We start from the raw sequence: 16,219 nt of genomic DNA, 5'->3' as shown, positions 1-16,219 counted from the left end.
GATCACCTTTATGTTTTAAAAATAAACATTTTTTAACCGCTTTTGTAGTACTGACGTTATGATTACACCTAGAATGGCAATACCAGACAAAAAAATCTCTTCTCGTCAAGAAGAGTTTCAGACAATAGCTACATCAAAGGTCTGAAGGCCACTTATTACTGATTAAATCCGATGGCGCAGGGACTTTCTGTATGCCAAAATTATCAAGGAAGCACTTCAAACTAGCTTTTGACAATATCACGTCCTTTTTAATATTTTTATTCACTACCCTGTTCATATCCAGCTCTTTCAACTAACAGTGATTCTTCATCTGTTTAACCAATCACAATGATAACCATGCGATTGGATAAAATACTTAGTATTAGCTTCCTATTGGTTCTAATGTATATTCCAATACAATGTACCTTTTCAGGGAATCAGCCCATCAGAAAACACTGGCTGAGCCCATAGAGAATGCATGTTTTTTTTTTTTGTTTAAAACAGCAGTCGTAGAAGGGATTATATCAAGACCGAGTCAACTCCAAAGCACTACCCTGTTTGCAAATGCCTCGCATATCTAAAAATAGTCAATTCTTAAACTGCTAAATCAGTCAAATGGCCGATCGACAAAAAAACTTGTCAGAGACCACTCAATTATGACAAACAGCCATGGAACATCTTCCAAGGACACCTTATCAAACATTTCAACATATCATTTTAAATAACAACCAGCATCAGCGTTCAAAGGCTAGACAGTTCAAGATTAGATATCTAATAACCAATGGACGCCGGTTATATCTCTGCTAAACCAATCACTGGAATAAACAAGTGATTGGTTAGAAAGTTTCATTTTAAATCGCTTTTAGCTAGCACATATTCTGCAATTAAATGTGTTTATTTAGGAGATCAGCCTATTAACTCTTTACAACATACTGCATAGAAGCATATGCTTTTTGCACGGATTCATTAGAACAAAACAAGTTAAAGGTATCGAGACTTCAGACTTCTAATACAATTATAAACACCATTGTCTCATAACAGTAAGTGGCCATGGAGGTCAAAAGGCATCCATGCTACTTTAAATGGTTCTGAATATTTCAGGCATTTAAAACTTCATTTGATTATAACAAAGTAATAAGCAATATCGCCACGTACTTACTAGATGTCACTACTTAACACAAAATCGTCAGCCTGCTGACACATGATCAGCCATCTACTTGCTGCAAATTTTAACATTTAAAATATCTAGAAACAATTCATTATCTATGGAAAAACGACCAGGAATCAAACCTTAATGCTACCCTTAAGGTGACATACTATGAATTACTAGCTGCCTATAAAAAGGAAATCTATGGGTGATATAACATATAACGGGATTGGATAAATCCAAGAAATATATCTCATATATTAATAAGCCAAAGGTATAAATCTACTGAATTTATATGAGACAAGACTTTAAACATAAAAACTGAGTATATCAATCACAGCCAAGTCTGATGACAAAACTCGAGCTATCACAATCATCTGCATTTTTTTAAAATACAGAAATATCTTTCTCCTAAATTGAGAATATTACATAAAATCAAATAACTTAGTAAATGAACACTTCCTATGTAAAATGTTCTGAAATGCAACTATGGGGATCGCTATTAATTATTGTTTATACTTATTATCATCAAGCCAATTTGTCATTAGTCCACTCACATATTACATTATAATTGCCTTTACTCCTAAATTTATAATTATGCATTATTGAGCTATGTAATTAAACAGAGTGCCTATCACTTAAACAGCCTTCTTGCTTCAAGTACAAGTTTCAACTGAACATTGCCATTCAGGCCTTTTTTCCGTCTACCTGTAATTTAATAATCCACCTAGTTTCATGAGTCTTAGTGATGATTCTTATCACCCAAATGTTGAATGTTATGTAGAACTTCTATAACCTTAAAGTTGAATCTATATTCAGATGTTGTATTCCGTACATGTTTAAATAAAGCATTAGTGTGGTCGCTAATTCTAATACTATATAGATGCTCTCTAATTCTATCTCTCAAACGCCTATTAGTTTTCCCTATATAGAACTAATCACATGCCATACACTGTGCTAAATATATATTAGTGTTATTACGGTCTGCCTGTACTTTAAACGTTTACTCTTTCTCAGTTATGGGATGTATAAAACTACCTGTATTATTTATATAGAGGAAATAGGAGGATTTACCACACGGACGAGTTTTCATTAGTATATTAGTACAAACAGCACGAAGAGATAAAGCCAGGAAACAACCTAAAAATTATCGAATATCCTTGTATTATTGAATTAACACAGTTTTATTAGTGTTTTCGGAAGCGACAATGCGTTTCCTTCTTCAGATACACAAGCAAAACATTTACCAACAATCAACCCTTCCTTTTAAAGCTTTAAAAACATCATGTGGTGCTAATTACATTATTCAGTCACTTAGCCTTAATTGACTAATCTTCATTCAAAAAGATGTTATACCATCAAACCACATACTGTTGTGAATAACTTAAAAAATAACTTAAAAAATATATGTGAATACATATAAATAATAATACGAAGTATTCACATAAGTAAAATTACAGTAATCTATAATAAATTACACACTTGAAACCACACATAATTATAACCATATACAAAAAACATATGCAAAAGTATTAATAACCAATACAAATGCTGAACCCACCCAACAAAAAGATGTTGCAGGACTAAAGAACCAGAACCTAGAAGATGTATTCATTACCAAATAAAATGTGAAATACATTTAAATAAGCCATCCTATTACAAAATAATAACAACAGGCCTATGTTAAAGCATTTAATATGCCCATATGTGTCTTTTAAAAATCCATATTTTATTTAAAATAAATAAAAGCCTTCCTATCTTTTTGTTGCAAGCTTTTTTAAAATGCTTGTGATGGATAATTGCTCATTAAGACCTGGGGGAAATGTGGCTGCAGTTCTAATTTGCCAGCATAGTTCTTCTACTTCCAAGCAAATTTGCCATGGTCCTACATAAAGGGTGTCATCAATCCGTTTGAGCACCGTGAAATTAAACTGGTGACCAGGAAATTCTATAATATGGCTAGCTAACGCATTATTGGTATTCCCTTTTGAGATGGCATAACAATGTTCATAATTGCGCTGTTTTAATTTGAGCTCAGTTTTCCCTATATAAAACGCGTGGCATGCTGTGCATGTTGCCACATAAACTATGGCTTTGGTGTTACAATTATATTTACCTATTGCCTTATATTGAATTTTATTAACCAGAACCGTAGTTACTTCCCTAATAAACTTGCATTGTGCACAGCAGCCACATTTACTCATCCCTACTAGGGATGCCCTCAATCTAGATCTACCAGTTTCCAAAAGTGTTTTCAAGTTGACCCCCCGTCTGAAAGTAATGGCGGGTGGGCCACTAGAAATGCTCTGGATCTTCTTATCATTTGAGAGTAGCATCCAATAGGAGCATTTACCACACGGACGAGTTTTCATTAGTATATTAGTATTATTACATCCGGCTAAAGTCATATTTCTATTACATAAAATCCTTTTAACAGATTCTTCATTTTTATATCTTACCTGTGGTTTGTCTCCTACGACTTCTTTGATTCTATCATCACTGATCAGAATATTCCAATGTTTTTGTATAATGCCAATGATGTCTTTCACATTATTAGTATAAAACATACTCATCTTTAACATTTTCACTATTTTGATGACTCACATTTGACTCAATTTCACAGTTCTCTAAAAAATAAGATCTTGCTTTAGTTGTTCTTAGAATGTGTACTTCCTCACATCCATTTCATTATAACCTCTTGTAACTAGGTTGTTAGTTAATCTAGCCATCTCTTTATGATATTCCTTTGTGTCTGGGTTCAGCCTTGATATTTTCATGCCCTGGCCTCTAACTATATTAATGAAAATGTGTCTAGGGTGCATACTTCTATGATGTAATAATTTATTTCGATAGCATTGTTTCCTGTGTTTCCCTGCATTTAAGTACCCCTTACTTAATTCTATGTGAATATCTAAGAAATCAGCAGCTTGAAGAGATGATTTAATATCAAATTTAAGATATGTAGTGGTGCATTGTATATATCGATCAAAATAATTAAAGGCCTCTTCTGTTCCTGTCCACAATAGAATATATCACTGACAAACCTCTGGTAAAAGGGTATAAATCGACTATGATTAGGGTTCTCTAAAATATATTGCTTCTCCAAGATGGCGATTACCATGTTGGCGTAACTATTGGAACAAGTTGTGCCCAAAGCTACGCCATCTAATTGTAAGTAGTACTTTCCATTAAATACAAAGACATTACTGGACAAAACTATGTTCGCATAAGTAGCTATTCTTTGAATAAGCTTGCTATCATAGCTGCTATATTGCTGTAAATACCTAATAATGGAACGGACCCCTTCTTCATTTGGAATAATGGTAAATAAAGATCTTACATCCATGGTAATAAGGTGCATACAAGTTATATCATGTCTATTACTTTCAAACTTATATAGATCCTGTAAAAATAGTTTTGTATCCCTTAAGATATATTGATTGGTGTTTAATACTGGACATATATATTTTTCTCTATATAAATTCAAAAACAGCTCAGTTAGCTAGCCAGCTCCATCCACAATAGGTCTTAAAGGTGGTTTTATTGGATCTTTATGACTTTTAGGTAATATCCCATGAGGTACCTGGGTCCCTGATGGGAGTTCATAAAAGAAAAGCCCCTCTCAGAAAGGCTTTAGAAATCTTTAAGGAAGCAATGGAAGAAACATTATGGCCAATGTGAAAGTATGAGATAGCTGCCATTTGAACATTGAAAGTTCAGATAAAAATTCTAATAAGGACAGACTGGATGTTGAAAAGGTGTAGTTGAATCTTTGCATGTAATTGACTGAATGTTCTGAGATCACTGTACTGCTCGAGTCCACTGGAGCACCCTCTTATGGTATCTGGCTAGTGGGACCATCAGAACTGAGAATGCCATTAGACCTAAGAGGAACAGGATCAATATGGCTATAGGTGAGGGATAATAAAGCACCCACATGGCTGCTAGATGTAGGGATAGCTGTCGATCTGTAGTTTGGTATTGAGGTGGCATCCTATGTATTCCAGCCACTGGGTTGGTGTCAGATGAAACCTGGGAAAATTTACTGTTATTCCTAGGTTCAGTAACAACTGGAGCACAAGATCCAGGTGGTGTAGCAGCAGATGCTTGGAGGCAGCAGTTAGAAGGCAATCATCGAAGTAATAGAAACCTTGGATCTCTAACAGCCGCAAATACACTGTCACCACTGCCATTATTTTGGTGAGCACCCTGGGGCTGTGATGAGACCAAAAGGCAGGGCTGTGAACTGACAGTGATCAACTCCCAGCCAGAAAAGAAGGAATCTCCTAGAGTGTATCTCTCGCTTCACATCCTGGAGATCTATTGAACACATCAGGTCATCATTCCTCAACAGAGGCAGTATGGGCTGAATCATGACCAACTGGAATTTTGTCTGTTTTGCAAACTGATTTAGGTAACTGAGATCCAGAATGGATCTGAGGTCTCCCAACTTCTTTGGCACCAAAACGAACCTTGAGTAGTCTCTGGATTCAAACTGGTCTTACCGGACTGGCTGGATGACTCTTTTTTTCTAGTAGTTTTAAAATTTCTACCGTTGCTGGGTCCCAATGACTGGGTGGAACACTGGGGACTTTCCTCTTTTTCTGAGGTGGCAGGGAAAAAGGACTAGAACCATTCAGGGATGATGATAGGACTTCTCTGAGAAGGGACCACAGAAGCTCTGGTTATATGGTCTGCCTCTGCCTCTAGAGTAATGTCCGTTTGAGTTCTTCTGCCTCTGCCGTGAGGAGGTTCATCACCAAGAGAGTCGTGGAAAGAACTCTGTGATATCTGTGATCACATCTTTTTCCCCATCCTTTGATTCCTAGCAAAAGATCTTTGTGGAGTGGAAAACCAGACTACCACTGCAGGAACAGTCTTGCCATCTTGTTGGCTCCTGGTAAGATTGTCTTTAACCTTGGGTCAGAAAAGTGTAGACCTATCATAGGAAGCATTTACAAGGACATTTTAAAGCTTAGCACAAAGTCACAAAGCCACATCCAGGCATGAAGGTGCATAGCGATGCCAATGCCTGCTGTTCTGTCTGTGTCCTCAGCTGCATTAGAGTGTAGTCACATGGCTACATTACAAGTTGATTGCAGGTTAGAAAGCAAACAGTCCACCATCTTCTGAACATCTGCAGGCAAGACACCCAAAAGGGACTTGGAGAGTTCCTTGGTCAAATCCCTCTGGAAGCTAGCAGCATGAGCCAAGTAATTCATTGATCTGAGAACAAAAATCGTTGAGGCATAAATCTATTTCCAAAACCTGTCCATTGCTCTGGGCTCCCTGTTAGGGGGATGAACAGAGGAACTTTCTTCATATAATTCCTTTTTTTGTGGCTGCTGCTACTACCATTAGTATCTAATGGAGGACATCTACTTCAATGTTTTCTGTCTTTTAGAGCTGCCAAAATTCTATATGTTTTCTTTGAGATTGGCTCCACTACATCAGGGTCCTTCCATGCCCACTGAGTCATGAGATCGATGAGGGGTCAGCTGCTGGTAACACCCAGGATGCTGTTGAGCCAGAACCAAAAGCGTCTGAAACACTGAGTCATTCGGTGAGAAATCTTGGGTGGACCAACCCCTTCTCTGCTTCATCAAACTCAAGGATTTCACCCAAGGTGAAGTCTTTGGAGAGCGAGTGAGGCGACCCCTCACCTTTATCCAAATCAGTGTCTTCCATGAAGGACTCTGGAGAAGAGTCTATATACTTTCGTTTGCATGTCTGTTTTTTGTGAAGTGTTCCTTTTGAGAGATCAGAAGCTTCAGAATCAGACTGGGACCTGGGACCTGACACAGCATGGGATCTCAGAAGCTCAAGGTTCTGACTGTCCCTGTCTGACAAAAAGATGGGAAGAAGCAGAATCCTGCTGGGGTTTGGGAGGAACCAACTCAGAGGGAGGATCCTTCTCCTTTGGCATAGCTAGGACTTTATGGAAAGCTCAAAGGCTGAAGATGCAATTGGCTCTGAGGATCTATCTCTGTCCCTGGAAGAAGGAGGTCTCTAAGAGCTGATATGCTTCTGCTCCAAAGCCAGCCTTGGATCTGATCTGTCAAATGCTGAAGCCCAAAGAACTTCCAATGGTACTGGTCAGACTGGACCCTGATTACCATAGGAAAGGAGGGAAAGGCAAACAGGAACATCCTCTTCCAGTCCCGGCACCAATGCTTCAGCTCTGAGTCTCTCCCCAATCAGAATGTGTCAGGGTCAAGTGTGACAGAAATGCTGTCAGAGTCAAAGTAACTAAGACTGTTGACACAACAAAGGCATCCCGCTGAGGGATGAAGCCAGAGAGACTGGTTTCAAAGTAGGGTGGACTAGTATTAGAGAAAATAAGAGAGGGGGTATGTTGGACCAGTGTCAGTACATTCCTATGGAACTGTACCAAGAGAATCCCTAGCTGGATTTGCATCTTGAGAAGCTACCTTATCATACTGTCCACATCCTGTTTAGTGAAGCTTCAGGATGACCAGGAGAAGGAGGCCACTGAGGATGGTTTAGAGAGGATGGTTTACAGTATCTCCTTTCTTGGAGAATAGGGGAATAAAGCCTCAAGCTCTCCAGTTCCGTTGAGATCCCGGGCTGAGGAGAAGAGAATTGGAGCAGAGAGACTGTTGGTTCCAAACTCTGAACTGATTTTGGATTCAGTCCGACCAGTACTATTTGATCCTGTGAACGCTTCCTGGATACTTCAGTTAAAGATTTGTTACACTTGTCAAATTTATCTTGGTCTTTCTCCTTTTCTTTCTCCTTAGCTTTGGTCCAATACTTGTCCAATATGGAGGCTGGAGAAATGTTGTTGGTAGAACATCATCCTACAAAAGAAGAGGCCCCCATCTGTGGAGAAGGAAGACCTTTGACCATCAATTTCTCTTTTCTTGTCTGACGAGCCCTAGCACTGAATGAAGCAGAAGATTGGCAATCTGTATCTAAATAAGAAGTCTCCAAACAGTATACACAGAGTAAATTAGGGTCTTGAGGGGGCAACTTGTCTCTACACTGACAACAATTTTTGAAATCTGAGAGTCTGACATGGTAAAACACTCTGCAAAGAATTTGGACTCCTGACAACTGCAACAGCTACACTAAATATAGTAATCATCACAACAACCAGTGCAATTAAGAACAGCACTCCAAAAAAGGTTATCACTAACTAACTACAAAATACTACAAGGAACTATATCCTAATTCACTAACTTAACTATAAATCTAACAGGTACTACTATCCTATTCAAAGTAGTAATAACCTACCTATTTAACTATCTAAGATATAAACACTTTAAGGAAAACTACAGAGTATAACATTTTTGGAAGGAAGGATGAAAAGGCTGAAAAAATCCACAAAGGATACAAGCCAAGAGGTGAGCCCCTGAGAACATGTCTGAAGTTTTTGGTGGCAAACAAGACCCGAGATATTATGCTGTAATACAGAGAATTATGGGTAGGGGAGGAGTCAGAGCCCTTGAACCGAAGGAAGCTTTAGAGTCTGTGCCAAGGTCAGATCCGACAAACCATGTGTTGACTAAAATGAAAACAGAAAATATTGGATCTCCGCTTTTCTCCTACACATCACCACCTTATGTCTACTAATTTTACTGCTTTTTCCTTTTTGTACATCGTATAGTTGAGTAGTATCATACTGGATTCTCTATCCCTTATAGCCCATTTTTCTGTTTTACCAGCAGTGGCAAGGCCTTCTTTCATATGTATTATGTACAAGAGTCAACTTTTATCTCACTTGACACTGTACAGCATGAGTGCCTATCCCCCCTTAACCCTTTCCCATTGGCACATTTCATAACAAACAAACACAGATAGTGGACCAGACCATTACATGAGTTACAAACAAAGAAACTTTTCCCTTACTATTACAAGCAGGTCATGAAATCACAATGCTTTTAACCTAAACAGATGATTCATCAGGACAGACATAAATCCTATCAATGACAGAATGATATTCAGCTTAAAGTTTAAAAAACAACAAAAAAGTCAGTAATATGTCCTTCCCCTAAAGCTGCAAGATCTCATAATGCTGCACACGCATTAACACTATATTAGGAGTACATATATAAAACAGTGGAAAGACTAGAAATGTTTATGCAATGTTACAACATGTAGACTGGCCAATTTTACACTTACCCAAGGAGTTTGTCTTCCGCTGATGTTTCTGTCTTCTTTCTGTGCAGTGCTCACATAATAATTTGTTATTTCCCATAAGGAGCTCCAAAGATGTAAACTGGTACAAACAAGACTGGACAGAACATTCTTTTGAACTAGTTGTGTAACTGTGGGATAATGTCTGAAAAGCCGTTTGAGGATTCTGCGTAACCACTGGTTTCTCTATGACATTATCATGGGTATTATTTTTAAAACAAAGTTTCTGTTCCACTATGGCAGAGTCAGGATTGTTACTGATGTCAAGGCTCAGTCTAGACATTGCACTGGAAAGGTCAACAGAGCTCCCATTCAGGATACTGTGCTTTGTTTCACTAACAGATGCTGAGTGAGTAGAGGTAACTATATTTATCTTCGAAGTAACAGCTTCTGTAGCTACAATGGCTTGTTTTACAGAGCTCTCACACTCTGAGGCTTCACTGTCTGCATCATTACTGCTTTCTGACTGACCAGCATCTTTTTCACTGCCTTCTGAATGACTTGGGTTTACTGCAGACTGAGTGGCACTACTAAAGTCTGACATGTGCAAAACAGCAGAATCATTCCTGTCCTCAGACTGTTCGGGTGTTGGTACAACAGCATTATTCCATTCTTCATCCCCTGAAGACAATTTTCTCAAGTCCCTTCTTTCATGAGTGAGCCGATTCTGAGAAATGCAATAAAACAAAGTTAAAAAAAAAGTATTTCCATTTGTCATCTCTGAAAACAAAATTAATTCCAATGCAGTCACAAAAGCATGTACATGAAACGTTGGTTTTTATGATGAATAAAGACAATTTCAGATAATCCACTGTGTACACCACTGGATAAACTACAGGTATCAATTTATTAAAAGAGTAGCTCCATCTGGCCATCAAACAAAAATCTCTATACACTACTAAGTCATCAAGCCTAAACCTTGTCACTACATGCATTTACACCCACAAATTAAAAATCCTTCCACTGTTTTGAGACATTCCTCCTGTCAGTGTCAAGGACAGCAACTGGAACCCACATTTATCAAAGGCAGAATTTGTCCTCACAGTTACCCTGCCTTTGTGAAAGATGAGATAGGATCACTCACCATAAGAGCCTGTAATTCAGATAACCTTGCAGAACTTAGAACAATGAGTAACACTGTTTTTCAAGACAAGAATTTCACATCTGCCTTGAAAGCTGGTTCAAAAAGAAAAAGCAAGTTTCTCAGCTACAAAACTCAGTTTTCAAGAATGAGCCATCTGTCTTCTAGGTGGATGAATATGCAAAACGTCTTTCTAAATCTGTTTGACATGGGGCAGGGTAGAAGGGGGATCCATGGGGGCACATGCAGAAATGGCTGAGAGATGAATCTTGATAGAAGAGTAAGAAAGGCCAGAGGATGATAACTCACACAAATACGATAGAACCAAAAGCATCATGGGGCTTATAAGGATCCTAATTTTTTACTTTGATACTAGCTAGAAAATCTTTTCCACACAGCTGAACATGACATTTTAATAGCAGATTTCATTTTTTTTCAAAGACCTTTATTGAATTATAATTTGTGATACAGGCAAATTTACATTCATATAAAAGTAATCAAACTATATTAACATAAACATTATGCTTCATGCACTCATATATATGTATGTATATGGGAACACTACATAATCTCGAAAGTTTCAAATACTGAATTTCAAACTTTCGAGACCATATAGCCGAAACCACACACTACCAAAAGACCAGAAGCACGAATTTCAAAATCCCGACTATCGGGAGTTTGAAATTCGCGCTTCTGGTGTTGCGGTATGCTAGAAGGGCAGGTAAGTATTTCTGTTTAACTGTGTTGGTTAGAGGTTTAGTGTGTAAGTGTGTGTTGCTACTGTGATGTGTGTGCATGAGGGGGATGTAGGCGTGTGGTGGTATATTCATGTATTTGTTGGGGTAGTGCGATCTTGGAGTTAGAATATTTAAGTAAGGGGGTGTGGGGTGCAGCCCCCCTGCTTGTCTGTAGGTTAGGTTTGTGTGTTTGTGTTTTGGGGGAAGGTGTGTGTATGTGTTTGTGTGTGGTGTATGTTGTGTGTAGTTTTTGGTAGTTTGAATTTCGCGGTTTTGGTTTTTCGGTATTGTAGTGTTTTGGGTGTTTGGTCTCAGGATTCTGGGCATCACTAGAGTGAGTGTTCGGTATTCAGTAGTGGTTTTATATATACACACACACACACACACACACACACACACACACATATAATATAACCTAAGCAGTATTACATAAATTATTCAAATCTTGCTTTTTTTAAACAAGAAACATCTTTATTAAACCATAACTTACTACATAGGTTATCATACCTTTATATAAATGAAAATAAGCTACACCAACACAATCCTAGTTACACGCATTTTACATAATAAACCAGACTGACAAACTCTCAGTTGCAAACATTATACATCACTTATAATCTACCCAATCTTTCTCACTCAGACATTACATAGTTCACTTAAGTCCTGCTGCCTTTTAGGCCTCATTCCTCCCTTGTATGCATTATTCCCACAATTCCCATGTTCCTATATAGTACACTTTTTCTAAAGATCTCGATTTCAGTTGTTTTATCTCTGTTACTATATTCATTACTTCCAGTACAGTTGGTTTAGATTTTGATTTCCATTTTTTAGTAATTGTTTTTTTGGCAGCCACCATTATTAGACACAGTAAGGCCTTACCACATCTAGGCAATTCAGATTCTGTGTCATAGCTCAGAAAAATCATCTCCCTTTTCAGGCTAATCTGCCCACCCAGCATCTCCGACAGTGCATCCCACAGGGAATCCTTGAAGTCTGCCAACTCACTGCACTCCCATAAAATAGGTTCCCAATTACCTCTTTCTTCCCCTTCACACCATTTGCTGTCAACCTGAGGAAAAATTCTCTGGAATCAACTTGGGTTATAAAAATATCTATGTAAACATTTCCAGGCAAAAATCCTAAATCTTTTAGATTTTGTTGCATATTTGGGAGACATACATATATCATCCCATTGTTTGTGAATTGCTTATCCAATCTCTGTCCCCAATCCTTTCTAACCTGCACTGATTGATTCTTATAGTGCAATATTTTATCTGCTCTACTAATTATTCCTTTTTAATGGCAGCTTATGATCTAGATTCTATTAAAAATTCTACCAGTGCTGGTCTTTCATTTAGGACCCCCTTATTTCTTTCTCTTTGCCTATACTCTGATATAAATCCCTGATAGGGAAGGCAATCTCTAAACTACAGTCCAAATACATTTTTTGCCGTCTTCCCATTCTATCATCTTTCCCTCTCTAATTATTTGCTCCCAGTACTTTGGTTCCTTTGCCAGTTTTCTCCAATAAGGTCTGGCCCCCTCTTGCCTATTGTCTGTATCCTTAATTGCAGTCATTCCTATCAGCAGAATCTCCTTTTTCCATTTCCGTGTTGGTTTATTTCTTAGGATACATTCTGCTACTCTATGTATATAATATTCTGCATGATTATTGTTCTCAAAGGCATGCACCCAAAATCCCAGCCTCTCCTTGTTTCTTATGCTCCCCCCGTGTTTCATCATCATCATCACTTTCCACTTTGAATTACAGTTTTCTGCTTGTGCTATGTATAGGAGTCTTAACTGTGTAGCTCTGAAATACCCCTTCAGATTGGATAATCCCAATCCATCCTATTCTACAGGAAGAATAAGTTTATCCCACTTGACTCTTGCCATCTTCCCCTCCCAGATAAAGTCCTTCAGCCCTTTATTAATTGCTACCCACAACTTCTCCTCTGGTTGATAAAAATATGCCTGACCTGTGTATAAGACTTAAGGGACTAAAATATTTTAACTGTTTGCATCTTACTATCCATATCCATATAACAAAGCTTCCACTTTCTCAGCTTTTGTATTATCTTTTGTTTGGTCTCTTTCCACATATCCTTAGCTGCCACACTAGAATCATTTATAATCCATACTCCTAAGTATTACATTTTATCATGTCCCCATAAATACGGGTATTCCTGAACCAGTTCATGTGTGTGTACATCATTTACCACTATTGCCTTTGTTTTAGCTTCATTAATTTTGTATCCCAAAACGATCTGAAACTGTCTCAAAATGTTCCACAACACTGTAATGTTTTTTTTTCTGGTTTTGTCAGGTATAAAATATCATCATCTGCAAATAAAGCCAGCTTTTCTTGACTACCATACCAATTACATCCTCGGATTTCTGAGTCCCTTATTTTCTTTGCCAATGCTTCTAAATATAATACAAATAAAGAGGAAAGAAGATACCCCTGCCTGGTTCCTCTGGCTCAAGTAGAAATTTTCAGAGGGGCCCCACCCACTTTAATTTTTGCCTCCAATCCCTTATATATTATCCTGATCAATCTTATAATATTTTTCAGGAAATGTAAATGCTTCCATTGTCCTGCTCATAAAGACCCATCTTATTCTGTCAAATACTTTCTCTGCATCACGACCTGAAAACCACAATGGTATTTTCTTAAATTCTGCTTCCCTCTGGATCATCAAAGTTCTGTTAAATTGTCAGATATTTGCCTCCCCTCCACAAAACCACACTGATCCATATCTATTAGTTTTGGCATTACTTTTGTCATTCTTTCAGCTATTATAGACATGAACACTGTATAATCATGGTTTAGTATTGAAATGGGCCTATATGAAGCCGGATCTAATGGATTCTTACCCTCTTTGGGTATTACAGCTACCACTGCTTTCTTCCAGGATGGTGGTACTTCTCCTCTTAAGATATTGTTAAACAAAACCTTCCAGATCTTTATCAATTTCTTTCCTTACAGCTTCCAAACTTCCACAAGAATACCACCTATCCTTGGGGACTTTCCTGTAGATTGGTTATACATCACAATTTTTATCTCATCTCTTCCTATCCTAACCGTTAGTAATTGAGCCTCATCTACTTCTAACCTTGGCATATTTAATTCTTCCATAACCATTTCTATTTTTATCTTTTCTTGACTTTCATATTACTCTGCTTTACAAAGACTCTCAGAATTTCTGAAATATTTCTAATACCTCTAAAGGATCTCTTACTATCTTCTTTGTTATAGGCTCCCTAAGTTTGGCGACAGCCCTTTCTACTTTCTATTCTTGAGTCGTCGTGCTAAAAGTTTATGTGCTCTAGTGTTTTTATCAAAAAAAACAGTTAACAGCAATCTTTCTAAGCTTGCGCATATTATTGCAGTAATCCCTTATTTTCTGCCTAGTGTTCTGCAACTGATCCTCTTATTGCTCTGTGAGATTCCCCCTATTCTGCAATACTTTCAAATTTGTCAGCCCCTCTAAATAATTCTCGTTACTTCTTAACCATAGCTCCCTTTTTTTTTTTTTTTTTTTTTTTTATTTCCACCCAATTTTTAAACTAAAAACTAATTTTTTTTGTTTGTTTTTTTACCTAAGCCAAAGAATATTGGAAATTTGTAAAAGAATCTTGGAAAAAACAAGTTAGTTATCTAAATATGGAAAAATATAAACAGTCCTGAATCCAGCAATGGGCTTCTAACAGGAGCCAGGCACTTTGTGAACACTCAGGAGCTGCTGACAACCCAGAAGATAAAGCAGAGAACTGAAAATATAAACCATACACAGAAAAACAAAACTTATATGAAATCTTTGAGAACTGGAATGTAACAGACATCTTTTAAACACAGAGTTAGCAGAAAACAGACAGGAGGAATGAGAGGTAATGCAGACTGTAGAGAAAGCATTCTGAATTTGGGGATTCTGATGTGAAGTTTTAAAAAATAAATGTTTATTTTCAAACATAACCCAGACCACCAGGCAAAAGACATTAAACAAAACATCATATCATAATATGAAGCATTACAACTACATATGATTTGACACAGTAACTATATTATTTACATACAACATGGTGCAGGAAATTATGTAATAAAATGATGATTTATACAAGATGAAAGAACAGTTGTAACTGAGCAATATATATTCCTTTGTACACACACAACTTACAATTTTAAATATTTACGTATCTACATGTTTACAGGCCATGTATAGCTACGAGTAAGAATTTTCCTACATACAACATGTTACGGCAACTTGTACAACTAGAACAACTAGTTTGGCAGTTGGCTTAGAGGATTAAGGTGCTGTTTCCTATCATCCAGTGGTGCAAGGTTTGACTCCACTGCCTGTGCGACTCTAAGCAAGTCACTTAACCATAACAGAGATGTGAGGAAATAGCTGTCCCCATTTTTGAGGTAGTGGACTGACTTCACTTTCTTGTTATTTGTGAATAATGAAAAAAAAAGAAGTTATGTACTCACCATAACGTTCCATCTAAGTAGTTCTACCTCATTTGTCTTCAACCTGTGGGTATCGGATCCGTATCAGATCTGAGCCGGCAAATTTGCTAGCATCTGCTCCGAGCTCCAAGCTCCTCCCCTTACCCATAATACACCTGCACTACCTTCCAACCCCCAGATCGAGTTTGCTGACCCTTATACTGAGAAACCGACCTTTATGACCTACAACTGCAGCCAACAGGCTGTTCATATGATAAGGTTGGGGGAAGTAGGGAGGGACGGTTGAAGACAAATGAAGTAGAACTACTCAGATGGAACATTATGGTGAGTACATAACTTCTTTATCTGAAGTAGTTTACTGCATTTGGTCTTCAACCTGTGGGACAGAGTCTCCAGCTACTAAACTCCTGAGTGGCCCTCATGGAAGGATATTCCACAGCACAGCAAAACCAAAGGATGGTCTCCTTCCAGAAGTCAAATCCAATTTGTAGTGAGAAATAAAGGTATGAGATGAGGACCAAGTAGCTGCAGCACAAATATCATCCAAAGAGACTTTAGACCAAAAGGCCACAGAAGTAGCCATTGACCTAGTGGAATGAGCTTTCACCTGACCAGAAGGGGAGACACCTTTATCCTTACAAACC

The 16,219-nt window shown here is 37.7% G+C and overlaps 1 protein-coding gene across 3 annotated transcripts in view; it reads right to left on the bottom strand.

Moving 5' to 3' along the window:
- Window positions 1-16,219, bottom strand: part of USP45 (ubiquitin specific peptidase 45) — a 2,611,314-nt gene that overhangs the window by 271,373 nt on the left and 2,323,722 nt on the right. For all 3 annotated transcript variants that reach the window (XM_044065122.1, XM_044065103.1, XM_044065112.1), the window contains one exon: window positions 9,272-9,953. In XM_044065122.1, the coding sequence (XP_043921057.1) occupies window positions 9,272-9,953 (682 nt within the window). The remainder of the gene's footprint in view (window positions 1-9,271; window positions 9,954-16,219) is intronic.

Source organism: Protopterus annectens, chromosome 1.part0 (assembly GCF_019279795.1).
Source record: "Protopterus annectens isolate FY-2018-M chromosome 1.part0, PAN1.0, whole genome shotgun sequence".
NCBI lineage: Eukaryota > Metazoa > Chordata > Ceratodontiformes > Protopteridae > Protopterus > Protopterus annectens.
The sequence above is the reverse complement of the archived record's forward strand: the minus strand, read 5'-3'. Positions and strand labels throughout refer to the sequence as shown.